This window comes from Nomascus leucogenys, unplaced genomic scaffold (assembly GCF_006542625.1).
Source record: "Nomascus leucogenys isolate Asia unplaced genomic scaffold, Asia_NLE_v1 Super-Scaffold_391, whole genome shotgun sequence".
In the NCBI taxonomy this organism is placed as follows: domain Eukaryota; kingdom Metazoa; phylum Chordata; class Mammalia; order Primates; family Hylobatidae; genus Nomascus; species Nomascus leucogenys.
Genome location: NW_022097988.1, coordinates 434,585 through 457,330, shown reverse-complemented (window position 1 = coordinate 457,330; position 22,746 = coordinate 434,585). Strand labels below are relative to the sequence as shown.

Genomic DNA, 22,746 nt, shown 5'->3' with positions numbered 1-22,746 from the left:
CTCTAACACACAGTGCAGGGCACACGGTTCAGGGCACACAGTGGCCTGGTGACAGGCCTGGGCGAGGGGCATATGAGGCCAAGAGTCGGAATGAGCAAAGGCCTTGAGGGCTTTCCCATGCCTTTCTTCCCCTCCTCCAGGTTACAGCTAAATTCCCGCAGGGAGAGTCTGGAGGGGTGTGAAGGTCGAGGCCAGGGATTAAAGAATTCGTCCAGGGCCGCCCAAGCGAATATGTCAGGCTCAGGGACCCAGCGGAATGCCAGCCCGCCCCCCCGCCCCCCCTCCTCCTTCCAGCGCGAGCAGGCGGCGCGCTCCGGAGGGAGAGCTGGGGCTGGAGGTTCCTACCCCCTCGGCGGCCCGCATCTGCCCCCACGCGCCCGCCCTGAGCCCTCCCCGACTGGGCAGGCGGGGGCGCCCCCACTTCTCTCCCCCCGGGCGGGGGAGCCGGGGGGCAGCGCCGGAGCCCGGGGGGAGCTCAGCCCCGCCGACCGGCCGGCCAGGGCAGGGGGCAGCTAGGACGGCCCCGGGTAAGCGGCGGGAGGAGGGGAAGCGGTCAGGGGTGGAGCGGGGCCGGGGCAGGGGCTGGGGGGATCGGGCCGGGGTCGGGGGAGGAGGAGACGGCCTGGGCGAGGGGCGTCCGGGACTAGGAGGGGGCCGGCGGGCGGGCGGGGAAGCGGTGCGGGGCCGCCACGTGAGAGCTGGAGCTGGGGGTGGGGGTGCCTGCAAGGTGCTGGTGGTGGAGAGCGAACTGGGCTTCTACATCCCCCCCAAACTCCTACCAATCAGGTCATGGGCAGCGCAGCATCCTCTGTCGCCCCCAGCCCACCCCCAGGCGAACGTGGTTGGAACAAACAGCTGGCAGACTTGTGACCCGGCCCTCGGGATCCGCGAAGCCCCCGCTCGCAGCCTTGGGCAGCGACCCAGGTGTCCAGACGCAGGGAAGGGGACGGAACAGGCTTCGCCCCCTGTGTGTGCCTCTGGTCTCTTGCCTCTCTTTCTGGGCAGTCTCTTGCCGGGCTCTGTCTGCAGACTCACTGCAGAGCGCAGGCCTTGGGGAGAAAGCGCTCAGGGGCCTGGGCCCTGCTTCTTGGGACAGCCCCCTCCCTTCCGCACTCAGCCAAGGGTGTTGGATTAATATACTCTTAGATCCAGGACCTCTGCCTGGAAAGAAGGAAGGGGCACCGATCGCTTCTGAGTTGGGGACAGGGCCACACTTGGGCCTGGTGAGTTCCAGGAGGCTGGCCCCAGCCTAGGGGCCTCCTGCGCCCCCTCCCTAGCTCCTGGGCAGTGCCCCTCTTGCATTCCCCTGCCACTCCCCAGAAAGGGCTGGTTTCTGGGCAGGGAGTGTGGTGTCCAGGACAATCTGCAGGTAAAGTGTATCCTAGAAAGCTCTGAGCTGCCACACCCAGAGAGAGGCCAGGACTCTTCTTGGCGTTCCTTGCCCTCTCTTCCTCCCCTAGGACTCCCCACTCCCCACCTGCCTGTGCTGGTTATGTAATTAACCCAGCTGAGTCCCTCTGCCATGCTGGTGGTAGTGGTGTCCAGGGATGCCTAAGGGGCTTCGGGACCTGGAGGGACACATGGGGAGGAGGGATAGGTACTTCCCCCTAGTTGGGAGCCCATGTAAGTGTATAAACACCTGTTGGAGAAGGGACACTGCATGGGGCAGGAAGGAGTCCAGGGTCCTAATCTTAGTTAACAACCCAACTGGCTATGAGGTCTTCACTTCCCTAAGTCACTGGGTTTTTTGGGGGGTTTGTTTGTTTTTAAACCTTCAATAAAATGAGAAGAATCTCTCACACACACACCGCATGCATGTGAGCTCATGCAACAGTAGATAGCAACCCCTCCTGGGATTGCTAGGAGGTGCCATTGCTAAGTTTGTGGGAAACTTAGATGAATGAATGACCCCTGCCCATGGCAGTGGTCACTGTTTATTGAACACCTACTCTGGCCTAGGCACTGGGCTTTACATGCACACGTCATAACACTCTATTAAGTTTCTTGCCCAAGGTCACACTTCAGGTGAATGGCAGAGCTAGGAATCAAGCCCTGGCGGTTCTCATTCCACATCCTGACCTGTATTAACTATGCTGTGTGTGCACATACCCCGTGGAGTGAGTCCTCTGAACCAGGACAACCTGGGGGACATTCAGCTGTGGCTTGTGCATATGTGGAAAGAACATGCATCTGCAGAAAAGTATGCAACCCATGCGGAAAAGCATGGCCTTCCAGAATCCGGCGAACCCACCTGCCCTGGACCCAGTTAGCAAGTGCTGATGTCACCCTCCTGGGAATCCAGACAGGAGGTCTCAGGCATGTAACAGCCTCTCTGGTCACCATCACCAACAAAAGAAGAAAGTTTCTATCCTTTTCCTGGCTAAGAGACCTACTTGGATTTTCTCAGAAATAGGGGCTGTTGACCTCATTTTACCTATGTGCAGAAGGATGGCTCCAGTTGAGAAGGTGATTTGCCCACTGACCTGCAGCAAGGACACACCAGAGCTGAGAGTTATACCCAGGCCCTAAAGTCACTGAAATTGAGCAAGGAAGGAGCTAATGAATTCATATCAAGGCCCAACCCCCTAGCAGCCCTTTTCTGGGCACCTGCTATGTGCCAGGCCCTCTGGGCTCTAGGGGATGCCAGAGAATGAGACCCAGACCTTGGCCTGTATGCATTCACTGGTTAGAATCACTGAACTTGGCCAGGCGCGATGGCTCATGCCTGTAATCCCAGCACTTTGGGAGGCCAAGGTGGGTAGATCACCTGAGGTCAGGGGTTCGAGGCCAACATGGCGAAACCCCATCTCTACTAAAAATACCAAAATTATCCGGGTGTGGTGGCAGGTGCCTGTAATCCCAGCTACTCAGTAGGCTGAGGCAGGAAAATGGCTTGAACCCAGGAGGTGAAGGCTGCAGTGAGCCGAGATCATGCCACTGTACTCAGCCTGGGCGACAGAGTGAGACTCTGTCTCAAAAAAAAAAAAAAAAAAAAGAAAGAAAAAGAATCCCTGAACTTGAAAGTTGGAAGAAGTACTGCGACATCGTAGAAAGGAGTAGCTGCCCTTCGGGTTGTGATTGGGCACACTTCTTACCCCTTCTAAGCTTCTCTCTGAAGTGGGAATAACAGTACTTATCCCTTAGAGATATCGTACTGACCAAGGATAACCGTAAGGGCATGCCAGCAGAGTAAGCGCTCAGCAGTGTTGCACCCCAGAGGCAATGTGGTCATCTAGTGCAGAATTCTCAACTAGGGGCATTTGGAAATGGGGGCAGGGGGAGTTTTTGGTCATCGTGGTGTCTGGAGGCTGGCAGTTACCTCTTGGGAGCCACGGAAAGCAAATGTCCTGCAATGTGTGGGCAGTCCTGCACAATCGAGTTCTTTCCCCACAAAATGTCAGGAGTGCCAGTACTGAGACACACCTGCGCAGTCCCACCCATTCAGGAGGACACAGACTCAGAGGTGTTGCTGTCTTGTCCCAGGCTCTGTGGGGAAGCTGGGATCAAACCAAGTCCAATGCCCTTCCCTCTCTGCTCTGCAGCCTGTTTTGGTTGGAGTTGGACCTGGAGAAAAGTCAAGTCATAAGTCAAGAAAGAATGGGCCCTACTACTGGAATGCAGGGAAAAATGGAGGAGGGATGGAGAGGTTTTGGAAAGATAGCCACAGGGGTTCTGGGAAAGGGAAGGCATTCCAAGTGGCAGTAACAGCTTCAGCAAAGTCCCAGAGGTGGAAAAGTGCAGGACACATCCAGGGATAAGCCAGTGCACTAAGCCCACCTCTTGTCCCCACAGTCCAGGTGGAGGCCACAGAGGACCCAGGGCAAGCAGAGGCAGCAATGGTTGGTCCTGACGGTGGCTGAGCCCCCAGCCCCTGGAATATGCAGCCCTGGGGAGCCCCAGACAGCGGCAAGGACGAGGTGGCGGAGTGGGGCGGGAGGCATGGTCTCCACCTACCGGGTGGCCGTGCTGGGGGCGCGAGGTGTGGGCAAGAGTGCCATCGTGCGCCAGTTCTTGTACAACGAGTTCAGCGAGGTCTGCGTGCCCACCACCGCCCGCCGCCTTTACCTGCCTGCTGTCGTCATGAACGGCCACGTGCACGACCTCCAGATCCTCGACTTTCCACCCATCAGCGCCTTCCCTGTCAATACGCTCCAGGTAGGAGGACCCTGGGGGGCATGGGTTAGTGGGGAAATGGATGGGTAGGGGAGAGGCTAGATTCCAAACTGCTGTAGCTTGGGTCCTATTGCCAGGGCCCCATCACTGAGTTTGGGAGCTCCACACTGCACCTTAGGCCACTCTGCTTAGAGCCGTTCCAGGAATCCATTCATTGGTGTGCTAGTTTATTCAACAAATATTTGATGATGGTTTAATGTGTGCCAGGCCCTGCAGTGGGCACTGGTGCAGAATGGTGAGCAAAAAATTTATGGAATTTGCTTTCAACAAACTCATAGTCTGGTGAGAAAAGGCTAACATGGTGTGATAAGTGCTATGATTGGAGGGGCAGGGAGCTGGGGCAGCCCGTAAGGGGGCATCTAAGCCATCCAGATGTGTTGGGGTGGAGTTGGGGGGTCACAGAGGGTGATGTCTCAACTAAGTGGGTTTTAGGCAGGCAAGAGGCAGTAGAGAAAAGGACAGGGAACACTAGGCTGCAGTGAGTATTCGGGGCTGTGCCTACCAGAGCCTCACTCCACGTCCTCTGGAGAAGGGACAGCAGCAGAATAGACGGGGCCCTGGGAAAGGTGTGTTCTCGGAGCCTCTGGAGACCCCAGTCAGGTCTCTTGCCCAAGGCCCTCTTCGCTTAAGTGATGCTCTGCCCCTGACCTCAGGACCTGCCTGCTGGGCACCCTCCCTGCCAGGTTTGGATTTAAATGCCCCCAGGGTCCTCGCTTATTGTGTTCCTTCCCCACTGCCTGCTGGAACCGGGTCCTCTTGCCCTCTCTCAACCTCTGACTTGAGAGGGAGTGGAGAGAAAAAGGAAGCTGAGCTCTAAGACATGTTTGCTCACTGAAGGAAGCCTCTGACCAGAGTGTACAGAGCTTTTCCAGGAAGGACAGGCACAGTGGTGGAGACCCAGAAGGCAGGGGACAAGGCTCGTCCAGGTGTAACTGAGCAAATCAAGCAGTCTCTCAGGCTGAGACCCTGGCTGGGAGCTGGCGGGCAGCTCAGCACTCAGCACTCTCAGCAACACCAGGCAGGAGGGCCCCGGCCTAATCTGCCGGAGACACCTGTTTCACCCATCCCAGGCACCTGCGGTCAGGAGGAAAGATGGAAGCCTGATCCTGTATCTGCCCTGGAAGCAGTGAGGCTGAGCCTGTCAGGGCAGACAGTCTGGGTGCAGGGCCTTCTAGTTCTCTTCTAAAGGAGACTTTAACAATCACCTGATTGGACATTCAAATCTTGCTCCAAGACTATACACTGAGCTTTGTTTATTTCAGCTTGCCCCCTTTACCTTGATTCTTGCCACACTCTCTATAACCATTCTTACCGAATTTTTCTTTCTTTTTTAAAATTTATTTATTTATTTATTTTAGATGGAGTCTCCCTCTGTCGCCCAGGCTGGAGTGCAGTGGCACGATCTCGGCTCACTGCAATCTTCGCCTCCCAGTTCAAGTGATTCTCCTGCCTCAGCCTCCTGAGTAGCTGGATTACAGGCGCCTGCCACCACACCCAGCTAATTTTTGTATTTTTAGTAGAGACGGGGTTTCACCATGTTGGCCAGGCTGGTCTCAAACTCCTGACCTCAAGTGATCCGCCTGCCTAGGCCTCCCAAAGTGCTGGGATTATAGGCATGAGCCGCCGCGCCCGGCCTCTTATCAGATTTTTATCCATACTTTCAGTGTTTCTTTACCCAAGTAAGAAAATGCATTCTTCCACTTCTTACATAAAGAACAAAACAAAAACAAAAACAAGAACCATACTGTTCTGTACCTTGATTTTATTTTATTTTTAAAATTTTTTGTATAGATGAATCTTCTTGTGTTACCCAAGCTGGTCTCAAACTACTGGCCTCAAGCGATCCTCCTGCTTTGGCATCTCAAAGTGCTGGGATTACAAGTGTGAGCCACCGTGCTTGGCGCTGTACCTCATTTTTTTTTAACTTGCTATTATAACCTGAAGATTTTTCCAGGCCATTATCTAGAGGACTTCCTCATTCTTTTTCATGGCCACACCCTACTCCATTGAAGAGCTATACCATGGAGTCCTTTCTTGTTGGACAAGTGGGTGGTATCCAGTCTTGTGCTGTTTCAAACAATGCCACAATGAATAGCCTTGTAGATAAGTCATTTTGAACATAAGTAGGTATATCTGTGGGATCAATTCCCAGAAATGGCATTGCTGGAAATGGCACTGCTGGATCACAATGCCTGGAAATGGCATTGTGAATACAGAGCCAGGTGAGGTGGCCCATGCCTATAATCCCAACACTTTGAGAGGCCGAGGCAGGTGGATCACTTGAGCTCAGGAGTTCGAGACCAGCCTGGGCAACATGGCAAAACTCCGTCTCTACCAAAAATACAAAAAAATAGCCAGGCATGGTGCTCCATGCCTGTGGTCCCAGCTGCTTGGGAGGCTGAGGTGGGAGAATTGCCTGAGCCTGGGAGGTTGAGTCTGCAGTGAGCTGAGATAGCGCCACTGCACTCCAACTTGGGTGACAGAGTGAGGCCCTGTCTCAAAAAAAAAAAAAAAAAAAAGAAATAGCGTGACTGTAACTGGAGTTTGGAGGGGAGGTTATTTCCAGATTGCCCTCCATAGCAGTGGCGTGTGCTGTGCTCCTGTGAGCAATGTCTATGAGAGCTGGTTTTCCTACAGTCTTGCCATCAGAGTAGATCATCAAACTTTTGACAATATATTTGACAATCTGAGAGATGAGATATGATACTCTCCTTGTAGTCTCCATTTGCATCTCTGATCATGAGTGAAATTGAGCATCTTTTCATAGGTTTAAGGGCCTTTGTGTTTCTTTTTTCAAGAACTATTGATGTCCTTTGCCCATTTTTCTATTGGGTTGTTGGCTTTTTTCTTCTTGACTGACCCTGAGTTTTGGACTCTAAGATATCCAAGATTTCACTCCTGGAGCCCAGTAAGGGACTTTCGGCAGAGAAATACCATGTAAAAGGCATCCTCAAGGCACCAAAGATTAAGTATAAAACCTAAGAATCCTGATGGCCACCATCTGAAAATAAAATAATACATTCTTCTCCAATGCCAGATGAGATAGAGCCCAGGAGAGTAGTGTTTCCTGGGTGTGAGCCTCAGTGTGTTCTGCAGCCCCTTCTATCAGAGAAGGAAGCTGAGATTATCAGGTGCTTGCAACTTACCAAAGGAATTATCAGCAAATGCATGGTTGAGATGCAGGTGGCTGAGCCTTGTCCCCGAAACTGGACTCCCTTTCTATTGCTCCTTCTCTGTCTTGACAGAGCCCCAAGATGGCCTTTTACAGTTTGGAACCCTGCTTCCTCCCTTCAATCAAGGGGGAAGGGATAAGCTAGCCAATCAGGGGCCTTCCTCCTCTCTCTTTTAGGAACCCCCAGAGAGGAGTGGGTGGGAGGAAGCCAGGAGTTCCCCTCAAGGAGGCAACATGTTGGAGGAGAGGTGGGGCTGTCACCCTCAAAAGCTGGCAGCTGCTCCCTCTCCCCAGCAGACAGCTTGAAGAGACTGGGAGGCTCTCATCCCTCCCACTTCTCACTGATCTCCACTGGTCTTGGGGGATCGTGGGAGCATCCGTATACACAGGTTCCAGGCTCCCGGAGATCACTGTGTCCAGCAGAATGCAGGCTTCCCTGGCCTAAGAAACCAGTTTCCTATGGTTTTAGGTTTGTCCTCAGCATCCTCCCGCTGCACCGAAAATTTAAACCTCAGCACAAAGAAAAGATGCCACATCATCTCCCTAGGGAAATCCACTGCGGCGTCTTCTAAGCCTTTGAGTTGGGAAGTGCTGTTCTGAAGTTGGACTTAACTCTGCACTACGGCCACCAAAGTCGTTTCCTTTTGATCCTTCTTGGGAGTGGAGAACTGTAGTCCTCCTTTGTGCCTGGCCCCTGCCCCACTCAACTCAGATGCTGGGACAGGAGACATACCTCCACCTTCTTCTAGTCTTTTGCCTGGGCTTTGGTGGGAAAAGACTCTGGTTTCCTTTGTCCTTGGAGGCCTCTGTCCCCCCAACTTTAGGGACCCCCTTCTTTCCACACACTGGCTGCCTGAAACTGCTCTTGCAGCTGGCACGTTGACTAATGAATCTCTTAAGGAAACTTCTCTTTAGTGTACTTGGCCTTTCTAGGAGTCTCTTCAACTTGAGCTGTACCCCCCAATCCCTTGAGAAGTTGCCACAAACATTCAGGAAGTTCATCTCCCTGGAGCTGCCCTGGGGCCCTACTCTACATCAGCCCATTATGCATCCAGTCTGAATCTTTTTCTGTTTCTCAAGCCTGAGGGCAGAGAGAAGCATACAGAAGGGGCACATCAGGTAGCAGTCTAAGGGCAGTGGCAGAGGCAGGAGTTGCATTGATCCCAGCTTGGGCCATGGAGAGCTCACCAGCCCAGGTAGTGCCATTAAGGAGCACCTGCTTTGAGCCAATAGTGCTAGACACTCAGGGAGGAAGAGGGAATATATAAAAATGAGGATGGCCTGGCTGTGGCCTTCTCGGGAGCTCACAGCAGAAGTGGGGAACTGGAGATGGAACAGCTCTGATGAAAGTATAATCGAAGGATTGTTAGAACACAGGAGATGAAGGGAGTAGTCACCTGCTTGCAGGAAGGATGGGAAATCAGGAAGCTTCTTGGAGGTGGTGGCACTTTAGCTGAACCTTGGAAAATAGAATTTTAACAGGCCCAACACCCAGCTCAGAGCTGGACTCTTAGAGGTACTTAATAAATGTACTTGTTGAACAAAGGCCTCGATGGATGGATGAGGGGACAAAATGGAGCAAGGCAGAGCTAAGCTCCAGATGTGCACAAGACAGTGCAGTGGCCCTGAAGGTCAAACAATGTGACCTGCTCCATCCTGGCTTGGGAATGAGGAGGCTACAGCTCCTCCATTCTCCCTGGGCCTGGTCTCCCGGGGATGTTCGGACATGGAAGGCTTCAGGTGCAGTGGCAGGTGAGAGCACTGCCCCTCTGATGGGAGGTGTCTGGGGGCTAGGGGAGCCCTCATGGCTGCTCTGACCCTGGTACTGGCTGGGGATATTGCAGGAGTGGGCAGACGCCTGCTGCAGGGGACTCCGGAGTGTCCACGCCTACATCCTGGTCTACGACATCTGCTGCTTTGACAGCTTTGAGTACGTCAAGACCATCCGCCAGCAGATCCTGGAGACGAGGTGAGAGGCTGGAACACAGCCCATTGCCACCTCTGTGGATGCCCCAGTGCTAGCCAGTCCCTGTGAAAAGGGGACAGTATAGGGACACAGATAGAGGTATATGTGTCCTAAGATTTCCACACATACACTCAAACATGCATACATTTGCTGTCCCCATTTCTGTCAACTCATGTTGGGACCCTGGCTGTGGGGGTGGCAGTAGTTAAGAACTGGGACTTCTGGAACAAGACTTCCAGGGCCACTCAGCTGCATGACTTGAAGCCAGTAAACATTTAAGCCTATGTCCTCATCTGTAAAATGGGGATAACAGTAGAACCCATCTTTTAGATCAGTTGTGCTGATCAGAGAATATAACACCTCCAGGGCTTAGGGCTGCGCCTGGAGAAGAACATATGGTGGTAGTAGTATTGGTCAGGCACAGCCTGCCCTGCTGGGAGTACAGCGGTTGTGAGGCTGACAGAGTTCTGAGCTTCCTGCCTCGCCCCACAGGGTGATCGGAACCTCAGAGACGCCCATCATCATCGTGGGCAACAAGCGGGACCTGCAGCGCGGACGCGTGATCCCGCGCTGGAACGTGTCGCACCTGGTGCGCAAGACCTGGAAGTGCGGCTACGTGGAATGCTCGGCCAAGTACAACTGGCACATCCTGCTGCTCTTCAGCGAGCTGCTCAAGAGCGTCGGCTGCGCCCGTTGCAAGCACGTGCACGCTGCCCTGCGCTTCCAGGGCGCGCTGCGCCGCAACCGCTGCGCCATCATGTGACGCCTGCGCGCCCCTCGGGCTGCACCGGCACTGGCCGAGCGGAGGGCGGGGCCGTACTGCGGGGCTGGGGCGGGGAGCGGGCGGGAAATGGAACTGTGACGGTCCCGGCCTGAGGCCCCTGCAGCCACGCATCTCCCGGTGAGAAGCAGAGCGCGAGAGGGAGCCTTCCGTAACTGCTCAGCCCTGCCCCCTGCCCCCGTGGCTTCCTGGGACAGCCGCCTTCAGTGCTGTATTTAGTGCAGTGCCCGGCCCGACCCGCGGGGGTGCCACAGCCTTTTGGGATGGGGGTGAGCGTGCAATGGAGGCTGGGGGTGGCGAGGTGCCGCCTTGGCCGGGCCCCCACCTGTCTTCTCCAGAATGTGTCTGTCTTTGCCTGGTGTCTTCCTTTCCCGTGTCCGCCCACCCCAGCGTTTGTTGGTACTTACCTGTCTCACCCACCCTCCAGTCCCCCCCCAGCTCCGCTCACAGGGCTCTCATTTCGTCCATCCCCTTGTCGCAGATCCTGGCAGCTTCTTTGTGAGGCCAGGCCTTCTGACTGTCAGCACCACCGGCACAGGGCAGAGATGCAGGTGGCCCAAGGACCACGATCAAGGGGTCCGGGGGGCTGAGGTCCCAGATCAGTGAGGGGAGAAGGTTGAGCTCTCCGGCTTCCAGGGAGACCTCCCCGCCCAGCAGCCCCCAGAGACACAACAACCTACCTTCCAGCCTTAACTCGATGGTCCGTCCCTGCCAGGTGCCCCTCACTCTTCCTGACCCCAAAGCCAGATCACCCCCTGGGTTAAAACTTTTTTTTTTTTTTTGGACAGAGTGTGGAAAGGGAGCCCCCCAAAGGATAGCTTCTTTTTCATGATGCCAGGCTCCAGTCCTTTATTCCCTCCTGCATACTGCAATCTGGTCTGTCAGACTGGGGAATGTTGGGTTCTGGGGTCTGGTCGTGGGCAGGATGGTGCCCAGAAGGGGGTCAGGTTGTCCCAATGAAAATTCTGTTGCCCCGTCTCAACCCCATCTGACTACTCCAGACTCTGCCTGCCTCAGATCTCAGAGTATTCTGATTAATCTGGGGAAGAACAGAGCCAGGGAAAGAATGGTGGGGACCCCTGTGCTTGGGGGAGACACACCTGCATCTTCCTCCTGACACAGATGGAGGCCCTCAGGATCTGACACCCTCTTGTCCCAACACCAGTCAGCCCTATGCCCTAACTCACTCCGCCCCATTTTCTCCGGCTGCCTGGCCGGGTTTCTACCTCTCGTCACCGGAGCTGATCACTGTCAGTTTTGTACCCATTTAGAAATAACAATAATAATGAAGATTCTAGGAGTGGCATGAGGGATTGATGGGGGACTTGGAGGGAGGGAGAAGTGGTGCCCTGTCCCCTGCTCCCCTGGCCAAAGAAAGCTGTCCTTGAGGCTGAGCCCTCAGCCCTGGCCTGGTAGGAGGACAGCAGGGTCCCTTGTTATAAGAGGGGCAGAGAGGACAACCCCAACTTAGCCAAGGCTGCAGCATATAGACCAAGAAATCAGGTAGCCCGGAGTGGTGATGAAGCAGAGTCTGGGGGAAGGGTTGTGGGTGGGGAATTTATCACCAACATCCATTGTAGGGGGAATCTATGATTCTGCTTCCCTGGTGGATTCCTACTCTGTCCACCAAGTGGGGGATAGCACAGCCCCACAGCAACCGCCCTGACCTTGGGCAGTCTAGTGTTACTGCATTCTAGTCCCTGCTGTGCTGCAGGACTTCGGGCAAGTGACCTGCCCTCTGTGAGCCTCCCTCTGACACAGAGGAGGTGGCTCCCCTTCCCCACGCCTTAGAGTGGCTGGGAGGGTAACAAAGAGGGCCTGCCCCTTTAGTCTCCTGCAACCCTGCCCCCTGGTTCACCAGAGGGAGGGGATGAGGGATGGCAGCATCTCATATGCCCCATCACCAACTCTGAGGCACCTGGGGTGGGGGGGGCGGGGCCCAGGCCTCTGGCTGCTCCCCTGTGGGAGCCATTGGAATGTATCCCCTGACAGGCCCCCTCCCGCCTCCACCTCAACCCAGGTCTTGGATTTCAGGTCCCTCCACCCCCATTCTGAGTCTCTGTCCTTCTCCTTCCACCCCCTCCCAGGGTTTCTCACCACAGGGTCTGGAAGTGTGTGTGACGCCCATTGAGCTGTTATCCAAGTCAGATTAAAAATCAGGGAGTGTTTTCCCTCGTTTCTGTACCAAGGTGTTGGCTCCATTCCTCATGGTAGGAGGGGAGGGGTCCCCACAGGGCTTGCCTGCTGAGCTCCGTGTGGAAGGAGGGTGAAGGTGGTGAGGTGGCCCCGAGTCCCAAAGCCCAGGTCAACAGGGAGACCACCGGTGAAGAGTTTGGGACTTATCACCTTTCCACCTAACCCCAAACCCTCCAACTAATTCAAACCATTCAGAAGGGAAGCAGAACTTCTCCCCTGCCACTGTCTGGAAAATTTCCATAATGGGACTCAATCCCAGCTTCTCCGTCTGCGTCTCGTCCTTCCCACTCAAGGCTGAGACTTTGCAGCCTCTCAGTCATAACTTCTTGGATGTAGACGTGTTAGGAACACTTCCCGCCACCCGTCTTGTCCCTGAGTGATCTCAGGTCCCAAACTCCAGAGCAAAGCTTTGAAGTCTTGGGCAAGGGTTCCTTGTGGGAGCCTGTGTGTTGAGGGCAGGACTGGCCTCTGTCCGTGGTGCTGACCCACCAGCTACTTCCAGGAAAGATGGGGCTGCTTGGCAAGGTTGGCTGAGCCTCAAAAGAGGAAGCCTCTCTCACCACCAACTCCTTCCTTCTAGTCCCCATCTCCTCCAGTGGGATAACATCTGAAGCTATACCTCCCCACACAACCACTGTCCTAGAGTGAGAGACTCAAGAAGCTGGGGGGCAGGGGGAGGCGGGCTCAGTGGTTCACATCTTTAATCCCAGTGCTTTGGGAGGCCAAGGCAGGAGGATCGCTTGAGGCCAGCCTGGACAATATAGTAAGGCCCCATCTCTAAAAAATAAAATAAAATTAGCCAGGTGTCATGGCACCTACCTGTAGTCCCAGCTACTTGGGAAGCTGAGGTGAGAGGATCACTTGAAGCCTGGGAGTTCGAGGCTGCAGTGAGCCATGATAGCCCCACTGCACTCCAGCCTGGGCAACAGAGCAAGACTCTGTTTCTGAAATTTGAAAAAAGAAGCTGGGGCTCAAGGGCAGAATCACATGTGTTTAATAACTAATGGAAGTTATGGAAACAGGTAGGCATGGCTGGGGGCCAGAGGCCAGGAGTGTGGTGAGCTGTTCTAGGGGAGAGTAATGAGATATAGGATGGTCCTACTGCCCCTGGCCTACCTCTGGAGTTGGAGTGAGAGCAGTGGGTTGCCCCTTTGCTCAGATGAGCAGATGGAGTCTATATTTGTCTTCTGACCCACTCCTGCCCAAGGCCCTGTGTGGAGGTGAGGGAACATCCCTTCTGTTCCCGCAGCTGTGAATCCAGTGTATACATGGCCTTCCTTTTTGCCTCCCTCCTACCCAACACGTTCATGTGCCTCAGACCCAGGACTCCTCCTCAGGTGGAAGTGGAGCTTGATCAAGCCAGTGAGGTCGCAGGCCCTCTGGAGGTTGGGGGCTGCTCTCCAATGGAGCAGCTGGCTCTTTCTCCTCCTTTCCTTCCTCCCTCTCCTCACCTACTGAAGCTCCATCCACCCGGGATGCCTCCCCTCCCTTGCTGCCCAGCACAGCTCTCAACAGCCTGTCCCTGGGGGGTGGCCTGGCTGGACCCAGGAAGACATAGGCCAGTGGCTTGGGGATTCGTGAAGGCTGCTTCTCAGGCCTGTGGTCTCTCCGGGGCCGAATCCTGGGTCTCAGCTTCAGCTTGTAGATGGACGGGACCCTCTTGGGCTTCCGGAGAGTTCTCCTGCCCTTGCTCAGACATGCCTTGGCTTTGTCAGAGTTGAGGTCCAAGGGCGAAGGTGTGGGGGCCTCCGGGCTGGCAGATGCAGTAGGAGCCGAGCAGTCCTGCCCTCCCTGAGATGGGACCTTCCTCCTGTGGGTGCCCTTGGTACTCAGGCTTGCCTTTGTCCTGGGCCCACTCTGTCTGGCTCCCAACTTCCCTTTGAGGCTTCCCGGCCCTGGGATAACAGCTGGCTTAGGGGAGCCAGTCGGGGCTGCCTTCCAGGCTTCCAGGTCCACTTTAAGGAGGGGTGGGGGGCCCTGAGCCAGTTCTTGGATGACTTTGTCATAAGGACCCCCAGGTTCAGGCCACTGCCCAACCAGGCTGGGGACGTAGACCCCACTGCGAGGGATGACCCCAGACCTTGTGCCCTGCGGACAGGCACTCCTGACTTCTAGCAGCTTCATGCTGCCCAAAATCTCCTCTTGAAGGCTACAGTAGATGGCTTGCTCCTTGTTCCTGCCCAGGGGCAGAGGTGTGTGCCGCCCCTCTTGCTCCCGTGGGCCAAGGTCCCAGGACTCTCTGGCCTCTGCCATGACCTGGATGTCCAGCTGCTGGTCCTCCTGCCTCACTTCCACAGAGCAGTCTCCTTGCGTGGACCCAGCCAGGTCCACAGTGACGGCCCTTAGTGGGATGGGGTCTCTCCCAAGTTCTGTCCTGGGACTTCCACTTGCAGCACCAGGAAAGCTCCTTCCTGGGGTCGGGGGGTGAGCAGGGGGCAGCCGGATGGGGATCTTGGTTAGGCCTTGGACAGGGGTTGGAGAACGGACAGACTCTGGCTTCCTGAACTGGAAGAACACACCCTTGGCCTCATCCCGGAGTGGCAGCCTGAGGCCCAGGCACTTGGCTGGGCTACAGGAACGAGGCAGGGGAGATGGTCCTCTTGCTGATACCCCTTCGGTGGTGGCCTCAATGGCTCGGAGTCTTTGGGCGGTGGGGTTCCTGGCATCGGTTCCCCAGCTGTCTGTTTCTTCATGAACCCAAGATGTGGGAATCCTTCCCCTGGGGAGTTCAGGGGGGTATCTCTCCTCCCTCTTTGCTGACAAGGTACACTGTGGGTCTCGGCCCTTTTGGGTAGATGAGGACTGGGGGCTGGGTGGGCTGTCCCCAGCTGTCGACTGCCTCCAAGATGGGATGAGAGACCTCTCCTGGCACCTGAAAGGGAGAATCACAAGGCTGCAAAGGGAGACTCATCAGGCCGGCAGGGTCATCTAGTGTGGTCCCTGGCTTTGGGAAGTGACAGTCTTTCCCTAGTGAGAACACCCCGGGGGCTAGACTTCATGCTGAATGAAACTTATGCTCCCTCTCCTCCATGACTGCCCAGAAATCATCCTTATGGCAGTCACCGCCTAAGTCTATTTGCCCTTGTTCCCTGTGTAGCAGATAGAAGGAAGCCTGATCCTGGCCTGAGGTGACTTCAGATCCTTCGAGGGATGGCCTCAGACCAGCTGCAGGGCAGTGGAGAGGCAGAGGGGAATGCACAGTCTCTGTCTTAGTCTCTGCTTTACCATGAAATGGTAGGAAACCTTGAGTAAGTCTGTTCCATTTCTGAGCTTCAGCCTCCTCATCTGTGAAATGGGAAGGCATATGAAGTAACCACATTATCCCAAAGGTACTGGGTGTGCTTCTGGTTCCAAAACCTGTGGTCTCAGGGTAGAGGCACTGCCGAGGATCTGCTCCTTTTATCTTGGAGCGTGGTGGCCTCTGAGAATGTGCACTCCAAAGGAAAAAGAGCCCCTTCCCTGTCTCCTCCCCATACCTCAGGAATGGTGCCGTCTCTCTGGAGGCCCCCGTCCCTGCTCCCCGTTCCCTGCGGGGTCTGGGGGAGGATGGGATGGGGGGCGTCAGCCTTCGGCCTGAAGAGGTATATGTCTTCCAGTCCACAGGGGGTGGCGGGCTCTGTGAGCGGCTGATGGTCATTGTAGGCTGGGTCTGTGACGGTCCATCCTGTACCCTTACTTCATGCTGCACTGGTGGGGCCGGGGGCTTCAGGAAGCTGCCTGGCTTGTGTGCTACCAACAGTCCCCCGGAGAAAGGAGAGGAGAGAAGGGTTCAATTCCTGCCGATGGGGCCCATCGTTCCTCCCTCAGTGGTCCCATGCCCCGCATCCCACATTAAAAACAGTGGGACCTACAGTGGCAACACTGGAGTTTCTTTACAGGAGGGGCTTAGGGGACCCAGCTGGGGGATTTATTTAAAGCTATGTTTGTAGTGCAGGTACACAACTTTCCCTTAGAGCATGTGCTTATTTGGAGTGGCTGGAGACGTTGATGGAGATTATGGAAGAATTAAAGACCTTCCAAGTCACACTTGGTGCCAACACTGTGGATCTCAGAGCCAGACCTAAGCTCTGCTAAAATGCACCGTGGCCAAATGCTGCTTCTGCATGTGTTGCACACCATCTTGTGGCGACATTTAATACTGTACTGTGCCCAACTACTGCCTTCCTCCTTCCAGCCTCCCCCACATACCTCTTCCCCCTGGAGATCAGACATACCTCCCACCTCTGCCTCCAGCCTCCCAACGCAGAGCTACGCCTCTTCAACCAGCCCCACAGGGAGAGGACCCTCAGGGGACTCACAGAGGGATGTGCAGCGGCAGGGGTCATGTTTGTCCAGATAATGGCCCAGCGTGTCCCAGCCGCCCCCTACACGTACCATCACATGGTTCCGGAGGATCTGGGGGGGCAAGGGTGAGGTTAAGGGCGGGGTGGAGGGCAGCCCCTCTTCCTGGACCAGCTTGCGGGCTTCCGGCACCCACTCAGGGATGCTCTCATCCATGTACTCATCCACACGTAGATGTATGTGTGTGCTGTAAAAAGGCAGCCCGAATCTCCTCCTCCATGACTGGCATCAGATAACACAGGCGGTCAAGGTGGGAGCCAGGCTGAAAGCTGTCCCACAACTGGTTAAGGGATCCCAAAGGCATTGTATAGCCTGCCCCCAGAGCTCTCCTTTTGCTGTAAACGGTTTTGCATCTGTACATGCCTGTACCTAAAACAGGGCCCTAATGCCACTGGCTTTGCCCCTGTGGCCTGTGTGGGGAGCCCATGGGAGTCCTGGTCCCACTCCACCCTCAGGCAAGTCACATGTCTCTTCAAGCTTCAGCTTCCTGTGTTGGAAAGTGGAGCCACAAGTTCTTGCCCCTACCTGCATCACAGAGCTATTGCCTCAGGTCTAGGGGAGGGCCCAGAGAGCTGGCTCTGCTCCCAGGTGTGGCCTGTGCCCAAGGAAAGGGCTAGGCCATGACCCGAGCTGCTGGCCACTCACGTGGGTACAGACCATTTCTGGTGAGGCAAGCCAGGTATTGGGGTAGGAGGCACATTTTCAGACCTGTGCTGCTACTCACTCTGCTGAATGTACCCCCAGGCAAGTGGTAGGGGTGGAACTGGGGCCATGCACTGCAACCAAACTCGGGATTCTCAAGCCACTTCCTCTAATCAAGTCTGTGGGTGGAGTGGAATGGAAAAGTGTGGGCACCCTTCTCCATACCCCACTCCGCCTGAGAACATGCTCTAGACTAGGCTACGGGGGAGGAGAGGGAGGGTGGTGGCTCTGGCTGCCCTGATGGGAGGAGGAGATAGGCTTGCCACCCTTGCCAGGGATCTCCTGAAATTCTCCCAGGGAGAGAAGGAGACCTCCAAGGCCTGATGGCTTGGGGTGAATGATGACTTACTGTCATTGTCCTCAAGCCTGGGCAAAGTCCCATATTCTGGGAGGTGTCATTGTTCCAAGCCTGGGCAAGGTCCCATATTCTGGGAGACTTACGGTCATTGTCCCAAGCCTGGGAAAGAAACCCTATTCTGGGGGTCCCTTGGCCCCCAGCCTGGACTTACCCGGATGAAGACGAGGGTGTTGGAGTCGCCCACGCGGTACTTCCCCTCAGACACTTTGACCATGGAGAACTGCACTGGGCACGTGCAGTGGCTCACAAGGTTCTGCACCTGCAGGCGGGTGGTGAACTCAGCCCTCTCCTTTGCCCACTCTGGGTCAAAGTGGGAGGCCTACCTGCCCCCAGGTCACCCCTGAGGTTTCTGCTGAGGTCAGGGCTGGGGAATGAGAAGCAAGGAGGGAGTAAATAAGGCTGTAAATGACCCAGTGAGAACAAGACCTGGGTGGTCACCCATGGACCTACCACCTACCATGAGGTCCAGAGCTGATGGAAGTGGCGGAGTGTCACAGGGGCACTGTGGGATCTGACAGGCTCAGGTCAGTGCCCTGTATCCACCACACCATAGGCTTTTCATTAAGAAACCTGCCTGAGCTCCATTTTCCCCAGGGGTTAACCACACAGAACTAATTGCTGTGAAATGGCCCTCTGTGCAGACCCTGTTCCAAACACTTTGTATGTGCTGGCTCATTTAATGATCACAGCATTCATAGAAGGTAGGTGCTGTTACTGTCCCCATGCTGCAGATAAGGGAAGCCAGACACAGGTTAAATAATTTGCCCAAAGTCACACAGCTGCAAAGCAGTGGAACTAAGACTTGAACCAGGGTGTCTCGGAGAGTGCCACAGTCGGTGTTCTTGAAAACTGTCCCAGCAGGGGTTAAATGAGAGGGGCATCCAGTGCTGGGTTGGTAAGAACGCCTGAGAAACGACATGGTCATTAATTACTACGCGTGGTTAGGGTTGAGGCTCAGGGTGGGACCGTGCCTTAAAGCCACACAGTGAATTCGGGTCAGGGTGGACAGTGGAGCTCAAGAAGGGAGTGAGTTAGAGGGGGCTGGAGTGGGACTGGGGAGAGCAGCACGAAGGACAAAGGGAAGGGGGCCCTGAGGGCGTGTGCAGAGCCCCTCACCATCTGGTCCAGGTTGCGGAAGTGGCAGGGCTGGCGCCTGGGGGGCGCTGGCGGCGAGGGGTCGGGCGGGGGCAGGGCCAGCTCCCGCAGCACCTCCTCCTCGATCTCCTCCTCCAGCTGCACGAGTGTGGGCGCCGCAACGCCAAAGCGCCACGCCCGGCGGCCCAGCTCCAGCAAGCACAGCACCACGTTCTTCACGTTCTTGCGCAGCACCAAGTCCTCCGTCTCGAACATCAGCACCTCTGGAGTGGAGGCGGGGAGAAAAGGCCAGAGGCAGCGTGAGCCCCCAGAGGACCGGAGCCTCCGGGGCAGGGGCGAGCGGGGAGGAAAGCCCTGGGGTCATCCCCGGTCTGGGGCAGCAGACATGGGGAGTGGTTTGGGTCTCAGAATCTTGGGGTCAAGTCAGCTGCCTAGGAGGGGTCTGGGCGGAATTGCTCAGGTGCTGGGTACAGACACGCGGCCCATCTCACAGGAGAGGCTGCGGGTGGGAAGCGGTGACAGCAAAGCAAAGGGACCTGGAGACTGGCTGTGAGTGTGGATGAGAGAAGGATGAACTCCACCTTCCCCTCTCCCCACTCAGCTTACCTGGATGGGTCCAGGAGCAGGAAGCGGTTTGTTCCACTTTCCAGCCACGCCTCTTCCCCTCCGATCTCCGCCAGGCATCTCAAACTCAGCTCCCACCCAGGCCCAACCAGGCATGCTGAGGACATGCTCTGGAGCCAATCACTAAGGCTGGAGTCCTGACTCATTACCAGCCGCATGACCTGGAGCTAGACCCTGAGCCTCAGTTTCCTCTTCTGTAAAATGGGGATGTAGTCTATTTCGTGGGGTTGTTGTGAAGATTGGATATGCTAATAGTTGTTAACCATTCACAATGTCCGGCACATGCAGGCATTCCTTAAGGCACTAGCTTCTATTAACCTTACAATTCTGCTCCTCAGTGCCCGGCCACCAGCCAGTAGCCCAGGCCTGACACTTTCCCCAGTCTCACCCCTGCCACCTTTGGCCTGGAGAATGGCGCAACATCCAGCCTCATCCCATTCCTGGTTTCAAGGCCAAGGAGATGAAGGATCCTGACATGTCACTCCGTGAGCCCTACAAGCCCCAGCATGATGGGGCCCCTCCCTGGCATCATCCCATCTGTCTCCTCCCATGTTCTGTCCTCATCCTAACCCTGTGCCCTCACCACCAGGCTCTCCCTAGTCATTCACACACCGTGCTTTTTCTGTGCCTTTGCCCCTGTCATCCCCCCTGCTTAGAATTTCCTTCCCACAAACTTCTATTTATCCCTCAAGACTCAGGCCAGCTGGGTGTGGTGGCTCACACATGCAATCTCGGCACTTTGGGAAGCCAAGGTGGGCTGATCACTTGAGGTCAGGAGTTCAAGACCAGCCTGGCCAACATGGTGAAACCCCATTTCTACTAAAAATACAAAAATTAGCCGGGCATGGTGGTGGGCGCCTGTAATTCCAGCTACTCAGGAGATGAGGCACATATAATCACTTGAACCCGGGAGGTGAAGGTTGCAGTGAGCCAAGATCAAACCACTGTACTCCAGCCCGGGCGCGGTGGCTCACGCCTGTAATCCTAGCACTTTGGGAGGCCGAGGCGGGTGGATCACGAGGTCAGGAGATCGAGACCATCCTGGCTAACACAGTGAAACCCCGTCTCTACTAAAAATACAAAAAATTAACCAGGCGTGGTGGCGGGCACCTGTAGTCCCAGCTACTCGGGAGGCTGAGGCAGGAGAATGGCCTGAACCCGGGAGGTGGAGCTTGCAGTGAGCTGAGATGGTGCCACTGCACTCCAGCCTGGGCCACAGAGCGTGACTCCGTCTCAAAAAAAAAAAAACAAATAAAAAAACAAACCACTGTACTCCAGCCTGGGTGATAGAGCGAGACTCAGTTTCAAAAAAAAAATAAAGACTCAGGCCAAATCCCCTTCCTTTATGATGCAAACTTTCTCGACCCCATTCCACCTAATCAGGCTGCTATTTCCTCCCCTGGCTCCCAGCACTACACCTCTATGTCAAGCCTTTGCCATAGTAGGCTATAATTTACATATTTATCCCTCTACCTCTCTCTTTTTTCTTTGAGACAGACTCTCACTCTGTCACCCAGGTTGGAGTGCAGTGGCGCCATCTCAGCTCACTGCAATCTCTGTCTCCTGGGTTCAGGCAATTCTCCTGTCTCAGCCTGCCATTATGCCCAGCTAATTTTTGTATTTTTAGTAGAGACAGGGTTTTGCTATGTTAGGCCGGGCTGGTCATGAACTCCTGACCTCAGGTGATCCACCCGCCTCAGCCTCCCAAAGTGTTGGGATTACAGGCTTGAGCCACCGCGCCCAGCCGTCTGCCTCTCTTTGCTAGACCACGAATTTGTTGGGCGCTGGGTCTCTTTCCTGTCTGTCCTTGGTGCCCAGCAAAGTGCTCAGCACAGAAGAGGTGCTTGATATATGCTGATTGAACTAATCATCAACAAACATTTATTGGTCATCAATATATTTATTTATTGAGGATTTACTATGAGGTGGATAAACTGAGGCATGAAAAAGCTGGTTCAAGGCAAATCTAGAATGAGGATCCAGGCTCCTGCCCCCCAGAGCTAGCCTGTGCATTTGAGAAAGGACCAATACCCCCAAGATAAGCATCTGGGATGGGGATGAGGGTGCAGCATGGTTACCTTGGATGCCCATCTCCTTTCGACACCACTGGATGAAGTTGGAGACATTGTCCCTGGCCTGGAAGGTACCTGGCTGGGCGGCTCCATTGCAGGAGACCCCAACCCGGGGCATGGGAATCTTCTGAGCTTGGGCAGGTGCCTCAGCCAGGAAAGCCAGGGCAGCGTCAGTGACAACGTTGGCATGTCGGCACAGCACCAGGCCCGTTTCCAGCACCTGCAGGAAGTTGGCCGCGTCGATGTCCAGCCCATAGAGGTCGCGAAGCCACTCAGCCAGGTCTTCCTTCATGGCCTCCAGGTACTGCTCACTTGACTTGAAAGGCCGGATACTGCACACAGGCGGCCCTAGGGTCCTGGGCTTCCTCCTGCCTCCCGCAGGCTGGGACATGGCTGGACCCCAGCAGGGGAGGAGGTGGGCACCTCCCCTCTCCCACTGCCTCCTCTTTCCTCCCGCCGCTGCTGGGTCTCGGCTGGGTTCTCCCTGATGCTGAGGTTCCCGTGTACTCGCTGAGAGCCCAGGACCTCCAGCACTGCTACTTGCCACTGGCTTCAGCCGCCAGGCCAGGCCTAGCCCCTGCTGCCCCACATTCCTCAGTCTTTGCCAGAGCTTTCCCTGGTGGCTCTGCAGCGACCTTGCTCTCAGGCTGCCCAGTCCACTCAGAGTTCAGCCCTCTCAGGCCGGGTGGAGGTGAGGACACTCCTCTCTTTCCCCAGGGCTGGAGAGATCAAGCTGGCTGCCTCCTGCCTTCTGCTGGCTGCGGCCACAGAGCCTGGTGTGGCTGCCGGCCTCCCCACTCTGCTTTTCTCCCCTCTCCTTGGAGACAGCGGCTGCTACAAACACTCCTTGTTAACCCTTCCCAGCAGGCGAGGACTGCCCTGCAGAACCCAGGGAGAGGGAAGAGAGGCTGGGGCTGGCTTCTGTCACAGGGCTGGCCAAATGGGAACTTTGGGGGAGTGGAGGGAAAGCAGGGGTAGGGGTTGCCATACCCCTTGGTGTTTAGTGAGTACAGGAGAATGGGAATGAAACAGACATAGAAATAGAGCCCAAAACTCATGAGTTTAGCCTTAAATCCTGTGTGACCATCATATACTACCTAGCCTCTCTGTGCCTTAGTTTCTCAACTGTAAAATGGGGGTAATAATGTTTACCTTTTTGGTGTGTTGTGAGGGATAAAGAAATAATGTATGTGAAAGTATAGACCATCAGAACTCACAGGCAGGCACAGGTCTGAGTGGGTCCCAGTTCTCCTGGCAGCTCTGTTA

At 55.5% G+C, this 22,746-nt stretch overlaps 2 protein-coding genes across 3 annotated transcripts; one reads left to right on the top strand and one right to left on the bottom strand.

The window, feature by feature from the left end:
- Window positions 1-287: 287 nt before the first annotated feature.
- Window positions 288-12,276, top strand: RASL10B (RAS like family 10 member B). 2 transcript variants are annotated; one of them, XM_030809174.1, is made up of 4 exons: window positions 288-527; window positions 3,793-4,155; window positions 9,190-9,314; window positions 9,804-12,276. In XM_030809174.1, the coding sequence occupies exons 2-4, from the start codon at window positions 3,940-3,942 to the stop codon at window positions 10,072-10,074; spliced, it is 612 nt and encodes a 203-aa protein (XP_030665034.1). In that variant the 5' UTR covers window positions 288-527; window positions 3,793-3,939; the 3' UTR covers window positions 10,075-12,276. The 2 variants fall into 2 exon arrangements, with proteins under 2 accessions (XP_030665034.1, XP_030665033.1); XM_030809173.1 differs by lacking the exon at window positions 288-527 and adding an exon at window positions 689-2,466.
- Window positions 12,277-13,259: 983 nt separating this feature from the next.
- GAS2L2 (growth arrest specific 2 like 2) lies at window positions 13,260-22,260 on the bottom strand. Its single transcript, XM_003282329.2, has 6 exons — window positions 21,487-22,260; window positions 18,806-19,047; window positions 17,841-17,948; window positions 16,587-16,683; window positions 15,765-16,017; window positions 13,260-15,160 (listed from the first exon to the last, which is right to left on the bottom strand). Exons 1-6 carry the CDS (start codon window positions 21,869-21,871, stop codon window positions 13,603-13,605), a joined length of 2,643 nt encoding a protein of 880 aa, XP_003282377.2. The 5' UTR covers window positions 21,872-22,260; the 3' UTR covers window positions 13,260-13,602.
- Between the last annotated feature and the right edge of the window lie 486 nt (window positions 22,261-22,746).

What these genes read in the sequence shown, in the direction of transcription:
- GAS2L2 (XM_003282329.2), bottom strand. Translation starts at nt 21,871, where the DNA reads ATGTCCCAGCCTGCGGGAGGCAGGAGGAAGCCCAGGACCCTAGGGCCG. An exon ending in TCCGCAACCTGGACCAGATG is followed by an intron (nt 17,949 to 18,805) that starts GTGAGGGGCTCT and finishes ACCCGCCTGCAG; the next exon opens with GTGCAGAACCTTGTGAGCCA. An exon ending in ACACCCTCGTCTTCATCCGG is followed by an intron (nt 16,684 to 17,840) that starts GTAAGTCCAGGC and finishes TTGCCCCCCCAG; the next exon opens with ATCCTCCGGAACCATGTGAT.
- RASL10B (XM_030809173.1), top strand. Translation starts at nt 2,437, where the DNA reads ATGTGCAGAAGGATGGCTCCAGTTGAGAAG. An exon ending in GGATGGCTCCAGTTGAGAAG is followed by an intron (nt 2,467 to 3,792) that starts GTGATTTGCCCA and finishes TTGTCCCCACAG; the next exon opens with TCCAGGTGGAGGCCACAGAG. An exon ending in CAGCAGATCCTGGAGACGAG is followed by an intron (nt 9,315 to 9,803) that starts GTGAGAGGCTGG and finishes CTCGCCCCACAG; the next exon opens with GGTGATCGGAACCTCAGAGA.